At 40.8% G+C, this 21,311-nt stretch overlaps 2 protein-coding genes across 2 annotated transcripts; one reads left to right on the forward strand and one right to left on the reverse strand.

Moving 5' to 3' along the window:
- Positions 1-3,065: 3,065 nt before the first annotated feature.
- On the forward strand, positions 3,066-3,925 carry LOC9329977. Its single transcript, XM_002891175.2, has 3 exons — positions 3,066-3,260; positions 3,415-3,571; positions 3,674-3,925. Coding segments are annotated over exons 1-3 (249 nt in total). The 5' UTR covers positions 3,066-3,169; the 3' UTR covers positions 3,675-3,925.
- A 79-nt stretch (positions 3,926-4,004) lies between these two features.
- LOC9327284 (protein GrpE) lies at positions 4,005-5,986 on the reverse strand. Its single transcript, XM_021014395.1, has 3 exons — positions 5,772-5,986; positions 5,213-5,686; positions 4,005-4,335 (listed from the first exon to the last, which is right to left on the reverse strand). The coding sequence occupies exons 1-3, from the start codon at positions 5,928-5,930 to the stop codon at positions 4,153-4,155; spliced, it is 816 nt and encodes a 271-aa protein (XP_020870054.1). The 5' UTR covers positions 5,931-5,986; the 3' UTR covers positions 4,005-4,152.
- Between the last annotated feature and the right edge of the window lie 15,325 nt (positions 5,987-21,311).

The following is a 21,311-nucleotide window of genomic DNA, read 5'->3' on the forward strand; positions in this document are numbered from 1 at the left end:
AAACTAATGATGAAACCGCCTTGGAAGTTGTGTGGGAAGTGGGAAGGTTTTTTCCCGTTTTAATAGTAATTAATTAATATATGGTCATAATGATGACAGATGTCAATCGGGTAAAAATGGCTAGTGCCGAAATTAAAGGAGTGATGAGATTTTCGGCGGGAAATCAGAAAGATTCTCGAGCGCAATCTTTGGTCATTTAAAGCATTTAAAGTCCTCCGAATCGGAATGACACTTCGAAGAACTTGGGGGGGGGGCTAATTGTTGGTGTCGGATCCCGCACCAGAAGTCCGAGACCAACCAAAGATTGCCACGTAGTCAAGACAATGGTCCATAAAGAATGAAGCCCATTGTACCCATGAGCCAAAGGAACGGTCGAAGTGGTTGTCACCACTTCGGGAATCCGAAGTGACTGCACTGTGACATGAGTTCGGTGTAGAAGACACGGGCAAGTCGGTTCAAGGATACTCGGGCCAAAAGGCGAAGCCCATGAAGATCAGAGTCAATTCAAATTCAAATGTTGAGGCATTAAAGCCGAAGATCAAAACGGACACATTTAAGAGAGAATAATTATACTTAATTAGCCACTTTAAATGTCGTTTCTCTATGTATAAAGGCCAATGGCCATGTAAAGGGGGATCTTCCTCTCAAGAAAGAAATACTATAGCAATTTTCGTAGCAATTTATAAGTTTTTACATATTCATTTTTGTCCCTCAAGAATAATCTTTCCTACTTAATAAAATACTTGAGTGTGTGAATCCGACATCCACAACCTTCACCTTTGTAAGTATTTACTTAAGAATGCCATTGGAGATAAAATTTCAAAGAGTAAATTAATTCATCCCATTAAGGATAAACAAGTCAATTTATACAATTTAATTAATTTAATTTAATTATAAAAACGTAAAATACATTATTATTATTATTTTTAAATGACCAATCAAAATGAATATATAAAATTTGATATCTAACTTATTAATTTGTTATTAATCATTATAGAGAAATTGTTAAAAATACCCCTTTTTCAATACCCCTTTTCAAAAGTGCCCCCTTTGAGAGTCCATTTTTAAATTTGCCCTCTTTTAATTTTTAATGATCATTTTACCCTTATTTGAAATAAAATTAGGTCCACAAAATACAAAATATTTTTTGGCAGGAAAAGTGATCCCGCAATTTTCCCGCCAAAACATTTGTAAAAAACCTTTAAAATACCTTGTAAAATTTTCACCTCTCATCTTTATATGATTCTATTATTGTGAAACAAATAAATCATCATATCATCCATATAAAAATAGAAAATAGATTTTTTTTTCCGTATATGCCATGATTTGAATATTTAAAAAAGAATATAAATTATTCAATTTATGAAAAAAAAATTTAACGAGTCAAAAATTTAGACTTGGATAATATATTTCTTTAAAACAAAAATAAATCCAACAAAAATTCCGCCTGAATAACGGGTCAGAATTTGAGTAATTATATTCAACTTCATATATTTTTTAAATATATGATTTTATATACTACGATAAAATTTTAAATATTTTAATTTGGAATATTTAAAAATAGTTTTAATTGATATTTAAAAACAAATATCATCAATACTTAATAAATAAATAAATAAATAATTATACATACACTAATTTGGTTTTCTTAAAACAAATATATTTAAAAAATATTTATAATAGACGGTGGGTTAAATATAATGTATTATATGATGGAATGAGTTATGATCCTTATAACTATTTGAATATTTATATTTAAGTTCATACAATTATTTTTAAAAATTCTTAATTTTATATTCTACAATAAAAAATGAAAAATATTTTAATTTGGAAATTTTTTAAAATAGTTTAATATAATATTTTAAAGAATATCATAAATAATTAATAAATCAAAAGATAAAAGTTATAAATACTCTAATTTCATTTTTCATAGCATAAATATTTAAAATATTTATAGCAAGTAGTAGGTTAAATGTAATGTATTATATGATAAAAAAAGTTATGATCTTTATAACCGTAACCATGTTAAGATTATATGATGAGATGAGTTAAATAAGGTTTGACACCTCTAAATATTTAAAATTTTGATTCTATAAGTATATATGAAAATAATGAATGATGGATTGTGCACATAAATTTTTCATTGGGATTCTAAAATAAAAATATAGGTACGCACGGGTTAAATTTAATCTTATTATATACCAAAATATGTTTATTATATACGCAATTTTTTTTCACTTACTACTAGCATTTATCAAAATACATACGTTTTATTTTTAACCAAAAAAACGTAAAAAACCGTAAAAATCGAACTGTAACTAAACCGAATTACATACGGTTTTTATATGGTTTCACTTTCTACAAAACGAAAAAAACGATACTAAACTGAAAAACCGTACCCCACCCCCTAATATTTTCTCATCAAACAAAATAAAATAAAATAAAAAATCCTTATATGTCATTGTATTATGTAAAGAATTATTAAATTATACTATAAAACAAACAATAATCCAACTTTATATAAATATTTAAAAATTAAAATTTCATCCGTGCTGTTCTAGCACGGGTTATGATCTAGTAATACTATTACAATACTTACGTCATATTTTGCTATTTATTAATTTTGGATTGACGTCATGATTTTGTTAGAGAGAAAAATTAGGGTTTTGAGAATTAACGTTAATATATCTAGGATTTGACAAAAAAAATTTAAAATTTATTTGTTGTTTATTATTTTTTTTGTCAACGGCTATCGTCCGCAACCACAAACAATTGCGAGTAAATTTTTTGAAATTTAGCAATTTTTGAACCGTTTAAAACGGTCCAAAACAGTTTTAAACGATTTATATGTTAATTTTAAACGATAGCAATCACAACTGTCTACAAACGCAAGTGGTAGCGAACAACCAATCAAAACCCTAAAAATATTTGATACGTCCGAACGCCCAGTGGGCTAGAAATGCCCATAGTCGATTTATTTTTATTTTGTTTTTTTTTAACATCACTCGATTTTTTTAAAGACAAAACAGAAAACCTCTTTTTAAATCAAGTTACCAAAAAAAAATCAAGTTTGGTATTTTCAATTTTGTATCCTCTTCTTTCCCCGAAATTAAAAATTACCAAAAGAGAGATCTTTGAAAGCAAGAAATTCTAATCAATAGCTTCATCCATGGAATCTCCTTCGTTCCTCGACAATCTCTTCTTCTTCATCATACGTCCGCTTCTGGCGATCTCATTCGTCGTCTGCTTCATCGCTCTTTGTACTCTCTCTCTCCTTCAAACCTGAAGAATTTGACCCCAAAGTTTTGATCTTTAGGGCTTTTAGCTGATGATGTTGTTACTCGTTTTGATCATTTGGGTATTTCATAATTGGAATTTGAGATTTGACTTTTTTTTTTGTTTTGGGTTTTGCAGGGTGGTTTCTGGCATGGAAGCTTGTATTAAGCCATGTTCCTCTGGTTCAAGAGATCTTTGGCTTGAGGAAGAAGACCTTTAAACCAAAACCCGAATCTCGCGGTCGAATCGCCAAGTTTTACAGAAGTATCAGTTCTCAGAATTCTGTTCCCCAATGGTAATAAGCCTCTTTACACTTTGAATCATGTTCCCCAATGGAAGCTTGTATTGAGCCATATTCCTCTTATTTACTTGGTCTGTTGGACTCATTTTTTCTCAGAAATTGTGAGTTCCGAGGTTTATAGAAGCTTCGATGATCCGGAAACGTGACGAGCATGAAGAGATTCAGTGTCAGAATCCAGGAAGATTCAAGTTACAGAGTTCTATAATGTTGTTGACTCTTTTATGGTGGGATGTGTGCAATGTAGTGTAGCATTTTGTGTAGTGTGAAGTATCTCAACCCAAATCTTGAATCAGTGTTTCCTAAATTGTTGTGAGAGAGATACTTTAATTCATGAATCAGGTTAAAAAATGATGTTTTCACCAAGACACTACAAGAAACAACCCGAAGCTACGAATCAAATCCATGACTAACCAAGTCATATATATATATATATATCGTAAAACATGAATCATAAATCTCAGCAGCCAAAGAACTTTCCCATTCAAACATCAGCTGCGTTTTTGTTATCCCTTTTGATAGGTGAATAAAAAATGGACTGTAACACAAGACATTGAAAATTTTACCCAACCTCGAACTCAAGAAGAAGGTGTTATCTCCTCAGCAGGTGAAGGAGTCTTCTTTTTGACGGGTCCTAAAGAGACTTTAACCTTTGCTGGTCTCAGAACACGATCTCCTAGAACAAATCCCCGCTTCAGCTCCTCGGTTATTATCCCTGCTTTAACCACCTCAGATTCTTCTCGTGATATAGCCTCGTGCAACTACAACAATCAAGAGTATTACTAAGTCACTCCAAACCCTCCAAAACAACAAACATTACTTCTCTTATCATCACTCACTAGCACATACTAATCATGTAACCAAGTTGTCTGAATATAAATTCTTCTACTACATTTCGCAAACACTATGACTCTGTTATCAATTCCAAGTTGATAAGTGCCTTCCTAGTGATGCAACAAAGAGCTGTTATGACTTGATTTGTTCGGTTATGATTATGCATAAGCTAAACAATTTTGAAGAGCTTTTACTAACCAAAAGATCAAACACCAAACAACAAACATTACTCCTATTATCACCACTCACTAGCACAAAAGAATCATGTAACTAAGTTATCTTATTCTAAAGCCTTCTACAACATTTAGCAAACAAAATCACTAACTATTTCCTACACTAGATAAGCCCCTTCTTAGTGATAACTCCTCTTATCATCACTCACTAGCCTCAGATTTTTCTCGCGAAATAGCCTCATGAAACAACAACAATAAAAGGTATTTGCTAAGTCACCCAGAACCCCAAAACAACAAACCATCTCAAAACACACTTTAAGTAGCCATGGAGCTTTATCACTCACTCGGAAACAAAGATCATATAACCTTGTTGTGTTAAAATAAAGCCTTCACAACAAAATTACTAATTCCATTAGGTTTCAGAGGCATAACACTAGTCCTCTTATCATCACTCACTAGCACAGAAGAATTATGTAACCAAGTTCTCTTAATCTCAAAGCGTTCTACAACATTTGGCAAACACAATCACTAACACTGTTACTAATTTCAAGTACATTTTGAGTACTTCCTAGACTAGATAAGAGCCTGCTTAGTGATGCAACATTCTTCATTTCGAATAGCATTAACTTACCAAAGGATCAAAGGGCTTGCCAACAGTTGCAATAGCCGAAAGACGAAGATGTCTCAAAACCTCAACAAATTGCCTATAAATCCCTTGATAACTCGTATCGATCTTCTTCTCCTTCTCCGTATCAACTCTAACCTGTAGCTTAGCTCTTTCAAAACTATCAATAATTGGTAAAAGACTCTTCATAATCTGAACTTTTGCATTAGACTCAGTACTAAGCCTATCTTTACCAAGCTTCTTCCTTGTATTATCAAAATCAGCTTGTAATCGGATTTTGGTCTCTTTCTCTGAAGCTATCTTCATTGATAATGATAAAACCTTCTGATCCATTTTGTTCTTCTCTTTCTCGATTTTGCAAAACATCGTTTCGATTTGTGCAACTGAGGTTTCGTCTCCATTAAAGAGAGCTTGTTTATAAGACCTAATTAGGGTATTTACATCTGCTTGTTGCTTTGAATTCGCTTCTTCACTATTAGTCTACGAATCATAACAGATTCGAAATTAGAAGGAGTCTGGTGAATTTCAAAAGCAAAGAAGATCCAAATGGTGAAGAAGAACTTACTTGGTGAGCAGAGAAGATTGGGAATCGTAGATTGGGTTTTGAAATCAATGGAGATATTGGTCTGCCATGGAAATGGAGGTTTCGTAAAGGTATGGTTCTTGGAGAGGAGAAGGAGAAGCAAGGAGCAATGGAAGGATCGATTACGAAAGAAATCGCCATTGTTGGAGTTTTGGATTTGCTACTAATTTGGAGATATGCACCGAGTGTAGAAGATGCCCAAGTCCTAATCATATAAATTCATAACTACAAAAAACTGCCCTTTGTTCAAAAAAAAAAAAAAAAAAAAAAAAAAAAAACCAAAAACTCCAATTTCTTTTATAGAAATGGTTAAAAATGTCCTATTTTCAATACCCTTTTTCAAAAATGTCCCCTTTGAAAGTCCATTTTTAAGTTTGCCCTCTTTTAATTTTTAATGATCATTTTACCCTTATTTGAAACAAAATTAGGTTTCTTTTATTAATTTATTTATTTTGGTTTTGCGTTTATTTTCGAAGAGTTTATGAAGCTGGTTTGGTAACTGGTAAGTGTGGACTGTGGTTGAGCTTCGAGCTTGTGGATTGGTTTAGAAAGAAGTTTTGTAAAGAGATAGTGCTAGAGAGAAAAAAAACTCCAATTTGTTATGAATCTCGTGTATTCTTATTGATTAATGAATGAGGTTACAACTTATATATATACACAATAAGGGAGACAAATCCCAATTGGACTAGGAAACCCTAAAGCCCAAAGCCCACTAAGACTAACATAAACCGTCATTGGGCGAGTCTTCTAGAAGGTAGACATGGGTCTTCTAGAACATGGACATGGGCCTTCTAGAACATGGACATGAGTCACGGTTATGGAGTCCATCCGTTATGTGGTTTACAACACTCCCCCTTGGATGACATAACCGTGTAGATGCCAAAGGATCTTTGTAATGCGCTTGGGGATGCTGCCTCATTAAAACCTTACCAGGAAAACCCATTGGGACAAAACCACGGTGAAGGAAAAAGAGTACAGCACGCATTACTCCCCCTGTTTTGGTCATCCCTGCAAGTCCTTAAGTCTCCGCATTCCAATTTGATGTGTGAGCTTCCTTAATGGTGTTGTCGGTAGTGCTTTAGTGAAGAGATCGGCTGAGTTGTTGCTTGAACAAACTTGCACCACTTGAACTTCACCATCCTTTTGTAGGTCATGCGTAAAGAAGAACTTAGGTAGAATGTGCTTTGTCCGATCTCCCTTGATGTAGCCGTCCTTGAGCTGAGCGATACATGACTACGTTGTCTTCACATATGATGGTCTTTGATGTTGTAGTAGCTGCGCCTTGAAGAAGGCTGCCTACGTACCCTTGGAAGGGATCAAGCCACACGTAGTTCCTATTTATTGACCATGCCATAATCTGATCTTACCTGCATCAGCAAAACAAACTAAACCAAGGCAAACTAGACCTTTTTTGGTTAGATCAGTATAGAATAAACCCAAATAAACAAAGTAGGAAGAATAAACTTTAAAATTTAACCAAACCTTCCTTCAAACCTTTCCAGTGCATTTGGGTTGATCATGAACTAAATTTAGACAAAGGAGGTTCACGGCAAAACATATGTCTGGTCTAGTGTGGCTAGTCAAGTACATTAACGTTCCTATGGGACTGAGGTATGGCAGTTCAGGACCGAGAACTTCTTCCTCGTCCTTCTTTGGACCGAATGGATCACTATCCAATCCAAGGCTTCTCACCACCATTGGGCCTGGTCAATGGGCGGGCCTGGTCCTTATTAAATATCCTTGAGTACTTTTCAGTATATGCCTTTTGATGCACAAGGATTCCATTATTCATGTACTCAGGTTGTAATCTCAAACAGATCTTAATTATTGCCTAGGTCTTTCTTTTAGATATACTCAACTGTTTGGTCGATTACCCAGAGGTTTAAATTATTCATATACACTGCTATGATTACAAATCCTTTGTTTGCAAACCTCTTTATGAAAATACATGGACTAATGGGATCATTTATAACATTCCATACGCCCATTTGGTCTAAGTCCATGAAAGGATTTGTCCAGCCTTATGCAGTGATATTCTCGAGAATCTTTCTTATCTTTGAGCTCAATACCCTCTGGTAATCTCATATATATTATCCAGTGGACTTATATAAATATGCAGGCATTACATCCATTAGCCGCAAATCAAATCTTTTCCTTTATATAGCCAGACTTAGCATCCACCACAGGGGAGTATGTTTCTTCATAATCTATCCACGGTCTTTGTGAGAATCCTTGTGCTATAAGCCGTGCCTTATATCTCACGATTTCATTATTCTCATTTCTCTTCTTCACAAAGACCCATTTGTGTCCTACTGGTTTTTACATCGAATGGTGTCCTTAAGGTCGGACCAAACTCATTCATTTTCTTAATGATTCTTAGCTCCACGTTTTATGGTCTTGTACCATTTAATCAATCAAGTCTTTGAGTGCACTCTAGTATAGACGTGGGCTCCTGATCCTCATTTATATTCATAAATTCAAGTGCTACCTTGCATGCAAAATCATCTTATGTCGACATTTCTTATATGTTCTATTATGTTCCAGACATGATATAATCGATTTGAGATTTATTATGGTCAGGACCTTTAATACTTTGCAGCTTGGCGTCCCAAGCTACATTATATGGTACTTGTACCTTAGAGCCGGCCTTATCTCCATGTCTGGGATGGTTTCCTTAGTAACCTCGGATTCCTATTGCACCTTTATTTAATTTCCGAGGGTTTTTATCATTGGAACTTATTGGTCTACCACGTTTCTTACATTGTCTAGACTCTGTAGCAACTTGATTGTGTTCCTTGTGAACATCAATACGTACTGGTGCATTACAAGCTGGTATGTACGCTTTTATAACTCTCTTTGGGTCCGAATGTCTTTAGATGGGATATGTCTGGCTCATGACCCGTTAATAATTGGGATGGCGAATATTTATGTTCACTAGATGGCCTTATGCGTATAAGCTCTGATGCATGTAAAACAGCATGTCCCCAAGCGGCTACTGGAAGCTTCGACCTCATGAGTAATGGTCGAGCTGTCAATTAAATTGGTTTAATGAAGGATTCCGCTAATCCGTTCTAAGTATGTACATGTGCCACGGGATGTTCCACACTTACCCCCATGGACATACAGTAGTCATTAAACGTTTGGGACATGAATTCACCGGCATTATCTAGACGTATAGTCTTAAGCGGAAAATCTGGAAAATGGGCTCTCAGTCTTATGATCTGGGCCAACAACCTAGCAAACGCTTGGTTTCTAGAGGATAATAAACAAACATGCGACCATCTTGTCGATGCATCAATGAGGACCATATAATATCTAAATGTCCCACATGGTGAGTGTATTGGTCCACATATATCCCCTTGTATCATTTCCAGAAAGTTTAAGGTCTCTTTATTTACCTTAGCCGGTGATGGCCTTATAATGAGTTTCCCTTGTGAACATGCTTCACACGTGAGATTCTTAGGGATAACTCTTTTCTCTTTTAGGGTGTGCCCCCTTGAATTTATCATAAGCTTACGCATCATACTATGACCCGGATGGCCAAGCCGGTCATGCCATAAAGTGAATTTCTCGATGAACTCTTTGTTCATTGCCATATTAGCTTCGATCATATCGATTTTAGCATAGTAGGGACCAGTGGATAATGCGGGTATAGTCTCTAGGACTTTCTTATGTCCTTGGGTGATCTCAATTATATTTAGGAATTCTTTGTTCCCTTCACCCTTTGTTTCAATATGGAAACCATTTAATCTTATTTCTTTGAAACTGGGTGAATATAAGGCATCGCTTAGTTCAAGATGCATGCCATTTGGTAATAGAATATGGGCTTGGCCGTAGCCCTCAATAAGATTTGCTATACCCGCTATAGTGCTAATATTGGCATTTTTTCATTATGAGATTTAGGAAAATATCTCTTATCTTTTGTGTGGCTCCACTATCCACCACAAATATGTTCTTGTCCTCGGCCATTTCTTATATGGACAAGAATCATGTTTTAAACATAAAATAATATAAAATAAATTCAAGGAAATAACAATCAATGAAAACATAAAATGCAAAGAAAACATAGAGGTTTTGATGTCGAACTCAGATTTATCAACTTGATTCTTTTAGGCAATCAGAAGTCTCATACTCTATTAGATCATCTTGATCATGTTCACCATCTTTATATACCAAATGGGCTTTAGGATTCTTCCTTTTCACACTCTCTTGATAGAGGCCACAACGATGTTTGGAAGTCCTACATATCTTAGCCCAATGGTTTCCCATTCCACATCTATGGCATAATCATTTGGTCGAGTGTTGTGGTTTGGAAATACCACATCGTCCTCGCCCTCGACCACGGCCGGAATTGGGTCTACATCCACGGTTATAGTGGTTCCCACGGCCGGATGAGTTATAGTGGCCACAACCACGTCCTTTCCATCCACTACGGCTACGGCCGTGTGGTCTATTACTTTAGATGTGGTTAGATTCTTTGGATTCTTTCTTATCCTCTGCGGCCTTATTGGCATCAGGTAATGGGGTTAATCTATGAGGTCGTAATTCACTGTTTTTATCAGTAAGTCATTATTTTGCTCATCTAGCAATAGACTCATCCACGGACTTATAGTCCTGGATTATGAGACTCTTAATAAGATGGTGGCTAATATTGCCTTGTATCTATCTTTCTCTCTTGGCATTATTGCCTTATTAGATACATTCACCAAGTCCTTTTGACTTTTAGGATAATCTTAGTATCCATTGCCCATTTTAAATAATTATCTCCTAAGAGATTTAGGGCAGTAAAATACAAGTTGTAATTCAACATCTACAAGGAAAAGTTTTGAGTCAAAATCATGTAATCGTTAGTGTCATGCGGTATTTGAGACCGAACCATGAATCGATTTACTTACGGATTTGACTTTCCTCTTTTGCTTAGGATTAGATTTCCTCTTTTGCTTAGGATTAGATTTCCTCTTTTAATTAGGATTAACTTTTCCTTTTCCTTTTAGGATTTACTATCCTCTTTACTTTAGGATTAATTTTCCTATTTCACTTATGATTTTAGATTTTTAAGATTTCCTATTTTATTTAGGATATGAAAAATTTCTATTTCTTAAGGTTTTCCTATCTTGAATAGGATTTATGAAATTCCTAATTTAATTAGGATTTATAGATTTTCTATTTTGAATAGAATTAAGGATTTTCCTATTTACAATAGGATTTAAGATTTTCCTATTTTAATTAGAATTTTAGGGTTTTAAGATTTCCTATTTTAATTAGGATTTTAGGGTTTTAAGATTTCCTATTTTAATTAGGATTTTAGGGTTTTAAGATTTCCTATTTTGATTAGGATTTTAGGGTTTAGGGATTCATGCGGTTTTAGGAATTTGGATTTCTAACAATTTGAGCATGAAGCAATCATAGAAACAAACAAACTAAACAACCTAACAACCCTAACCAATCGATTTATACTTTAGGGTTTAAGTTTCGGATTTGATCCGATTTAGGGTTTTAGGTTTTAGACTTATAAATTTTCGGCCATTAGCTTAGGTTTTTTCGATTTGCGATTTTTAGGTTTAGGCAATAAAACTTCTCTAGCAACTTAGGCGAGTTTAGCTTAAGCAATAATCAAATTTTCTAGCAACCTAAACGAGTCAAACAATCGGATCTCACAAGCAATAGCAATCGCTTAGACAATCAAGGTTCGTTTTAGGTCTTAGTCGTTTGTTAGATCCAAATTCGAGTTGGGTTCTTTAGCTTTAGGGTTTGTTGTTTTACCTTTCACCTTTGGGGTTGTATGGACTAGAACCGGGAGTTAAAGACCTCGGTTATCAACTTGTCACGAGCGTATGGTCCTTGGAAGGAATCGCCGAGCAAAGGAGAAAGCAAACAGACGGACGAGCTAGGGTTTTCAAAACAAATCGGCGCACACTGTATCTGTGCGTGAGGGCGCGTCGATGGTCAGATCGAAAAGCCGTTTGCACTGATGGATTCGTCTCGGCGAGGGCTTCGATTTGATATCTTGCTCGTTTTCTGGGTCCTCACGATTTGAGAGAACGACCTCTTTGAAGTTCCGAGGCAGATTTCTTTGCGTTTTAGGGGTTTGATGGAGATAGAGAGATCGTGAGATTAGGGTTTATGTGTCAGATCTTTAGCTAAGGGATTTAGAGGCTATCGTGCTGATAACGTGTTATGAATCTCGTGTATTCTTATTGATTAATGAATGAGGTTACAACTTATATATATACACAATAAGGGAGACAAATCCCAATTGGACTAGGAAACCCTAAAGCCCAAAGCCCACTAAGACTAACATAAACCGTCATTGGGCGAGTCTTCTAGAAGCTAGACATGGGCCTTCTAGAACATAGACATGGGCCTTCTAGAACATGGACATGGGCCACGGTTATGGAGTCCATCCGTTATGTGGTTTACAACACAATTTCTTTTATAGAAATTGTTAAAAATGTCCCTTTTTCAATACCCCTTTTCAAAAATGTCCCCTTTGTAAGTCTATTTTTAAGTTTGCCCTCTTTTAATTTTTAATGACCATTTTACCCTTATTTGAAACAAAATTAGGTTTCTTTTATTAATTTATTTATTTTGGTTTTGCGTTTATTTTCGAAGAGTTTATGAAGCTGGTTTGGTAACTGGTAAGTGTGGACTGTGGTTGAGCTTCGAGCTTGTGGATTGGTTTAGAAAGAAGTTCTGTAAAGAGATAGTGCTAGAGAGAAAAAAAATACACAAACCAACTATAGTAGAGGGTCAAACCTCTAATAATCAACTAGTCTCATACTGAGATCCCTAACAGCCTCAACTATTCGTTGATGATTTCCAAGTTTCCAACCTAAATTTGGTGGATAACATTTCCCTTGGAACCTGATGTGAACATCAAACCAAATATCAACTATGGTTCATCCTTATCGTACCAAATCCAATCAACGCGAAAACACACCGTAGGAGAGACGACCATTCTTCGAGGCCATTTCAATTGATGTGGTACAAGTAGACTCATCTCAAATGGAGTCCAAAGAAATTAAGTACGTAGGAACCACCAGACCAAATTCTACCCAACTACAAGGCAAGCCCAAATCTGAAGAATATAAACCATGAGCCATTATGGTATGAGTTGTTGACACAGAGAGAGGCCATACTAGCCAAGATCTTAGGAAGACCGTATGTTAGCCCAGAATCGAAGACATAAGTCAATGACGTCAATCACAATACTAAGAGAGACTCTAGCTTAACCAAAAGCTCCTAGAAGAGGCAAGTTATGGTAAATGATTTAAAGTACTCAAAATACAAAGGTGATCCTAATTACATTTTTCATTGCTAGGACACGAATGGCTGTATATATAAAAGGATGGCCTAAGACTAATTACCATAGACATATACAACATATAATTTCCTCGCTCTCAAAACATTCCTTTTTGGTTTACAACTCATTTGGTTATGCAGTTTTTCCTTTAATCTTTAGTTTTGCGACTGTTGTAAGATCTAGGCTCATCTCCTCCACTGCATTTAGGAATAAACATTTCATCAAAAACTTTTTTAAGCTTGAGTTAAAAAGTGTTTTTTTGTGCACTTGGTTAGTTTTTAGATCTCCCAGATTTTTGAGCGGCATTTCCCTAACCTAGAACCCCTTGGATCAAAGTTTGAACGCCTACATGTCCTGGTTTGACTCTTAGCAAGGGGAAGCTCTCAGCTCACACCCCCTCCCCCCAAATCGGCTTATTTTCTAACCCCTTTTCTATTCGAGCGTCAATGGATTTTTTGGATGACAAACTTTTTCGTAGTTTCCAAAACATATGCAATTACCTTGGAGGATTTGAATTCTAACCCAAACATATTTGAGACTCGAGACCTAGAACCATCAATCTTCCTCTTACAATTGGAAAATATTGATAACTGTTGGGGTCGGATTTCATCCCATAGCACCGAGCCGAACTTCGAACGCCTCAGGGAACTTCTGAAGACACCTCGGCGAAGCGAGCCATTCACCTCGGTGCAAACTGCCATTCACCTCGGTGCAAACTGCCATTCACCTCAGTGCAAACTGCCATTCACCTCGGTGCAAACTGTCATTCACCTCGGTGCAAACTGCCATTCACCTCGGTGCAAACTGCCATTCACCTCGGGTCACTGCATTGGTTGCCTCGGGGAACGCCCGTAGTCTGCTCGGGGTCTGTCAGCAAGCTTGTGAACCCGAGCCGGCTCCCTTCAAGTGCCCGAGCCGGTTCACTCCGGGAATCCGAGCCGGTTCGTGTCAAGACCCCCGAGCTGGCTCCTTCCGTGGACCCGAGCCGGTTTCCCTCGGGAGCCTGGGCCGTGCCTCTCTTGTCCCCGAGCCGATTGCACAAGTCACCCGAGGCAAAGACTTGGTAAAATATTCGTCTTCAAACTACCATTTCCAAGTAGGTCGTCATTTCCGAAAGAGAAGGATCATTTCCGATAAACCCGGAAATGATAAGGAAGAATCTCAAAGGATCGACTCAAATCAGGATATCTTCCAAGAAACTCCGAAGAATAAGGAAATTATCCTTATTCCGCGCAATGATCAAGAATACTGCGAACACCATAAAATTTTCGGCCACCATACCTCGAGATGCCGAAGCCTCGGAGCTAAGTTAGCAACCAATTTCCTAGCTGGAGAGCTCGGGACGAACGTCACTCTTAAGGATCTCGAGCCAGAGCCAGAGCCCGAGCAGACCAATCCGGGAAGAGACCCCGAACCAAGAAACCAGGAGTCTCAGAAAAGAACCCGGGGGTCGGAAGACGAAGACCGAGATGGTACGCGGCAATCAAAGCTTATCAACGCCGTAATGGGTGGATCGCCATACTGTCCTGACACCGTAGCGGCAATCAAAGCTTATCAACGCCGAGCCGAGACGCCTAGCAACTGGACAAGATGCTTCGATCGACCTAACGACGTGATCACATTAGAAGAAAGCGAGACAAACGGGCTCGACATGCCTCATAACGATCCAATCGTCGTCAGCTTAGCGATAGGAGACCATGATATTTACCGAGTATTAATTGACACCGGCATCACCATCGACGTAATCTTTCGCGAAACGCTCCGACAAATGACATCGACTTGTCACAGGTGACTCCGACCCCGAGGCCTGTCCTCGGGTTTTCAGGGGAAACTTTGATGACGCTTGGAACCATCCAATTACCAGTCCGAGCCGGCGGGGTAACAAAGATAGTCAACTTCTCAATCACCGATCGACCTACCATCTACAACGTCATAATGGGAACTCCGTGGTTAAATCTAATGCGAGCTGTCGCATCAACATATCATTTGTGTGTCAAATTCCCGACCCCCAATGGCGTGAAAACAATCTGGGGCAGTCAGAAAAATTCTCGGATGTGTTTCATGGCAGCACACAAACTCCGAAACCCTGTCACTGAAGCGAAGGCCGAAACAGATTGCAAGAAATCAAAACTTGGCCGGAGTGAAGAGAAGGCTATATCTAAACAGTTATAGCAATTACAGATCGAGGAGGCGCGCGAGGAGAAGAAGCCTACCTCGGATCCTGTAATCTCCATTAGCCTCGACGACGAACGGCCTGAACGATGCGTGGAAATTGGCAGCGATTTAACCGAGGAAATCAAGACCGAGCTCATCTCATTCCTCAAAGAGAACATCAACACCTTCGCCTGGTCGGCTGAAGATCTACCTGGGGTAAGCATCGACGTAATCTGCCACGAGCTGAATGTTGACCCATCTTTCAAACCCATCAAGCAGAAGCGAAGAAAATTGGGTCGGGATCGCGCAGATGCCGTGAACGCTGAAGTAGAAAAGCTCTTAAAGATCGGCTCGATCTCCGAAGCAAGATACCCGGACTGGTTAGCAAATCCTGTCGTGGTTAAAAAGAAGAACGGCAAGTGGAGAGTCTGCGTCGATTTCACCGATTTGAACAAAGCTTGCCCTAAAGACAGTTTTCCACTCCCACATATCGATCGCTTAGTGGAACCAACCGCGGGAAATAAGTTGCTATCGTTCATGGATGCTTTCGCAGGATACAATCAGATTCTCATGCATCCCGACGATCGCGAGAAGACAGCTTTCATCACAGACCGAGGTATCTACTGTTACAAAGTCATGCCCTTCGGACTCAAGAACGCTGGCGCAACGTATCAACGGCTCGTCAACAGGATGTTCTCCGAGCAGCTCGGGAAGACGATGGAAGTTTATATCGACGACATGTTAGTCAAATCCCTTGAAGAGAGCGATCACATAGCCCATCTACGCGACTGTTTTCGCCAGCTCAACAAGCACAACATGAAGCTCAACCCGGCAAAATGTCGTTTCGCGGTAAAGTCGGGAGAATTCTTGGGATATCTCGTAACTCACCGAGGCATCGAGGCAAACCCGAAGCAAATCGATGCTCTACTGAACATGCCCTCACCACACAAGAAGCGTGAAGTCCAACGTCTCACCGGGAGAGTCGCAGCCTTGAACCGATTCATCTCGCGGTCCACTGACAAATGCCTGGCTTTCTACGATACTCTACGCGGAAACAAGAAATTCGAATGGACCGATCGCTGCGAAGAAGCTTCCCAGGAACTAAAGAAGTATTTGGCTAATCCACCGGTGTTGGCGAAACCAGTCCCAGGCGAGCCATTATTTCTGTACATCGCAGTCTCTGATACGGCGATAAGTGGAGTCATAGTCAGGGAAGACAGAGGAGAGCAGAAGCCGATATTTTATGTCTCGCAAACCTTCACCGACGCGGAGACACGCTACCCGCAAACTGAAAAGCTCGCCCTCGCCGTAGTAATGTCAGCTCGGAAGCTACGGCCATATTTCCAGTCTCACTCAATTGTCGTCATGGCGCCCGTATCACTCCGAACCATCCTGCACAGTCCGAGCCAATCGGGACGCCTGGCCAAATGGGCAGTAGAACTCAGCGAGTACGACATCGAATACAGGAACAAAACATGTGCGAAATCTCAAGTCCTGGCCGATTTTATCATCGAGCTGCCAACAGAGAACGCCCGAGAAGAGTCACTCAACGCTGTTTGGATCCTCCACGTTGACGGCTCATCCTCGAAACAAGGTTCTGGCGTCGGAATCCGCCTAGCATCACCAGAGGGTGAAATCCTTGAACAATCCTTTCGGCTGAATTTCGACGCGACTAACAACGTGGCTGAGTACGAAGCGCTGATAGCAGGACTTAAGCTGGCTCGGGGACCTAAGATCAACAAGCTGCGAGCCTTTTGCGACTCCCAGCTCGTGGCTAATCAATTCAATGGAGAATATGCGGCTCGCGACGAACGAATGGAAGCGTATCTTGCTCTCACGCAAGACTTGGCGAAACAGTTCGGCGAGTTCGAATTAACCAGAATCCCACGAGGTGAAAACACATCGGCCGATGCCTTAGCAGCTCTGGCTTCAACCTCCGACCCGAATCTGAAGAGAATCATACCGGTCGAGTTCATCGAAAAGCCGAGCATTGAAGAAAATAGCAAGGATCAAGTTCTAACAGCTCGGGAGACAGAAGAACCGGAAGAAATGGACATCGAACTACTAAACCAGCAAACTACGGACGCAACTGAGTCCGAATACGGAAGCGACGCCAAATGGATCGGAGCCATCCGAAGCTACATAGCCGATGGAGAAGTTCCTACTGAAAAATGGGCAGCTCGGAAGCTTAAAGCCAAAGCGGCTCGGTATACTCTGATCGACGGAGAACTCTTTAAATGGCGATTTTCCGGTCCCCTCCTTATCTGTGTCGAAGGAAATGAGGCTCGGAGAGTCATGGAAGAAGTACACGGCGGATCTTGTGGGAACCATTCTGGCGGGAGAGCCTTGGCTATAAAGATCAAACGCCACAGATATTTTTGGCCGACAATGGTCAAAGACTGCGAGAAGTTTTCTCAACGGTGTGATAAATGCCAGAGACACGCACCAACCATTCATCAACCCGTCGAGCTCCTCTCTTCCATCACTTCGCCTTATCCATTCATGCGATGGTCCATGGACATCATCGGACCTCTACACGACTCCAAGCAGAAGAAACTCGTCCTCGTACTGACAGACTACTTCTCCAAATGGATCGAGGCGGACTCCTACGCCAGCATCAAAGACGCGCAGGTCGAGAACTTCGTCTGGAAGAACATCATATGCCGCCACGGGATACCTTACGAGATCGTTACAGACAACGGATCGCAGTTTATTTTGGCTCGGTTCGAAGGATTCTGCGAGAAATGGGGAATTCGCCTCAGCAAGTCAACGCCTCGGTATCCTCAAGGGAACGGACAAGCCGAAGCGGCAAACAAGACAATTCTCGACGGAATAAAAAAGCGCCTCGACGCGAAGAAAGGCCGCTGGGCCGATGAATTAGAAGTAGTACTATGGTCGCACAGAACCACGCCGCAGCGGGCCACGGGAGAAACACCTTTCGCCCTTGTCTACGGCACGGAGTGTGTGATTCCCACCGAAGCCGAGATCCCGGGACTGAGAAGACGTTTTCTCCCCGAGCAGGAAAATTCCAACACTCAGATGATGCTGGACGAGCTGGACTTAATTGACGAAAGAAGAGATTCGGCTTTGATCCGTATGCAGAACTATCAGAATGCAACGGCTCGGTACTCCAATTCTCACGTGAAGCATCGCCGCTTCCACGAAGGAGAGCTCGTACTGTGCAAAGTTTTCCAGAATACCGCCGAGCAGAACGCAGGTAAGCTCGGCACGAATTGGGAGGGACCTTACACGATCGCAAAGGTAATCCGTCCCGGCGTCTACGAACTCATCAACATGAACGGCAAAGCGGTACCTAGATCCTGGAACGCAATGGATCTAAGGAAATATTACTGCAAAAAACCTAAGGTACGCATGTACTTGAACTACGGGGTGGCTTGATCCCTGAAAAGGGTACGTAGGCAGCTCGTCCTCGGACGAGTTCAGCTACCCCCCGTAATTAAAAAAGGGGGGGAGTGGGTCCGTATAGATATATTCCCACTAAAATTTCATTCTTTCTAAAGTTTACCCTTCGGGTTTTCAACTCAAATCCACCTCGACATTTTTCCCAAAACTCATCTCGGGAACTTTTACTATCCTCTTATCGACCCACAAAGCCAACAGTTCATTCGGATGATGGCCACGTCCACGAACAGAGAGCTCATTTCACCGCTTCGGTTACAGCGCGCTATATAAGTATTCGAGACAATTCGGTCGGAGATATCTGACCACCAAGAGATTGTCTTCGGAAAACCCAGTCAACTTCGACACTGGTACCCTAGTTCGCTTCTAAGCACTGGCTTCGACTATATCAGCTCGGGTCGCAACCGATAGAGATTAGTCCCATATAACCAAAACCCAGTTACCTTAACACTGGTGAACGATCCATTTCACTTTCAGTTCGGAAGTGGAAACGGTTCGGGAGAATTAACTTTTTCACATCACACTTACAAAAACCTAGTTATCTTAACACTGGTTCGCTATTCCGAAAGATAACTTCTACTGAACCGAAACTCATTTTTACCAAAACCCAATTACATTGATATTGGTGTATAATTCGGTTCAGAAGTTAAAACGACTCGGAAAAGACTAACTCCTCGATGAACAAGTCATGTTTACGAAGTTACTTCGGAAGCAACTCAAGATGAACGAAACAATTCAAGTATTTAAGGAAACATGCATTCAAAGGGATAAAGCCGTCAAGGCACAAGTCTTACAAAAAGGAGAAGAATCAAAACAAATCCAGAACATAAAAGAAGGGGCGCCTCGGGATCACTTATCCTGCTCCTCGTCTGGAACAAGCGCAGCCTCGGAGCCCAGGTTCGTCCCTGCTTGATCTATAACTCCAACTTCGATCGCCTCGCCCTCCACCGACCTATTCCCAAGGCTATCATGAGCAGAGTCGGGCGACACCGGAGGAATCTTCAAAGTTTCGAGCAGCTCGACCGCGAGCTGAGAATACTCCGCTTCGGCGTACCCGAACTCTTCTTTCCATGCCTCTACCTCTTTCTTCTCGTCCTCGATCGACTTGCCCTCCTCGAGCTCGGCAATCAGCTCGGCGTTAGCCTTAGCCTGGGAGAAGTACATGTATCGATCAGCGACCTGGTCGAACTGTTCCAGCTTCGCCTCGATCGTTTTGATCTGCTTGGCGAACTCTTCGGTAACCTCCCTTTTGGCAGCCTTCCTGGCTCGAGCAACCTCGGCCTCCCGAAGGGACTTCTCCTCGGCAAATAGGCGGTTGAGGCGCTCAATCTCCGCTTCGGCTTTCTGCCGAATTCGAGCGTTCTCCTCGGCATCCTTCTGCCTCGCTTCTTGCTCAGCCGCAACCAAGGCCTCGGCCCTCTCCCTTGCTGCGGTCGCCTTGGTTACTCTCCTCTCCGATTCCGCTCGGGCCATCTCAAACTGCTCGCTGGCAGCTTCGCGCTAGCGGTTCGCGGATTCGTAAGAACGAACTAGCGTGTTCATTGAGGAGAAAGCCTGGGGATAAAACGACATGTTAGGAACGGAAAAGAACTTCGAAACAAGAGGTTCAACAAAAAAATTATTACCTTCAGAAAGTTGGCCGAAGTCTCGGCGTATCTTTCCGCCTCGGCCAGATTCTCAGGGGCCGTCAACAACGGCCATGCACACGAAGCAACAAGGTTGGCCGAAGCCACCTTGTCCTTGTAAATCGGTCGAAAGCTGCTGTGATCGCTCTTCGACTTCTTCCTCTTATCGGTAGAGTGGTCGCCCCGAGGACGTTTTCCCTTAGACTTGGCCTGTCTACCAGCAGCCAAGCCGACCACAACTTCGGTGTGTTCGACCTCGGGAGCTTGAACTCCACCGTCCCCAGCTAGGACATCGTCGACCGCTTCGGGAGGAACCGAAGTAACAGCTAGATCAACCCCGGATCCTTCGGGGCCCTTAACCACTTCGGGCCTGCCAGACGCCTCGGGTAGATCGGACGCCTCGGGCTTTCTAGACCCCTCGGTCAAAGGTTTGAAAACCGCCTCGAGAGCTCTTTTCTGCTCGGCCGCTTCCTTCTCAGCAGCCTTTTTCTCCCTTAGCGTCATCTTCGCCTTCTGCATCTCCGTGTAGCCGCTTAATCGGTGATCCGAAGAGGATGATGATGATGAACAGGACACGCCTCGGAGTAATCTCAGCGCTTTCTCGACTCTTTTGAGCGTAAAATGCTTGGTCCAGTTACACTTCCGGGAAGCCAACTCCTCGTGAGTTTCTAAAAGATCTTCGGGGATAAGCTCGAGGAACGTCGGGTTACGATCTGAAAATGAAAACAAAACTGGTTAGAATAAATCGATCAAATCACGACAGAAAGAAAACTCAAACGCTTCGGGTAAACTACCGATTTTGCCCCATTTCGCAACAATTTTATCAAGGCATCCCTCGAGGACGGAGACCTCGTCAATCGCGACGAAGAAGAAATGATCAGTGTACTTCTCATCCTTGCTCGGGAACCCGCAAATGATCTTTTTATTTTTGCTCGGCGAGATGTAGTATCTTTCCAGAGGACCCGGGCTACGACGAACCTCCAGGAAATTCCTTAAATGCCCGAGGGACAAAATTTTATC

Source organism: Arabidopsis lyrata (genome assembly GCF_000004255.2).
Source record: "Arabidopsis lyrata subsp. lyrata unplaced genomic scaffold ARALYscaffold_1, whole genome shotgun sequence".
Taxonomy (NCBI): Eukaryota; Viridiplantae; Streptophyta; class Magnoliopsida; order Brassicales; family Brassicaceae; genus Arabidopsis; species Arabidopsis lyrata.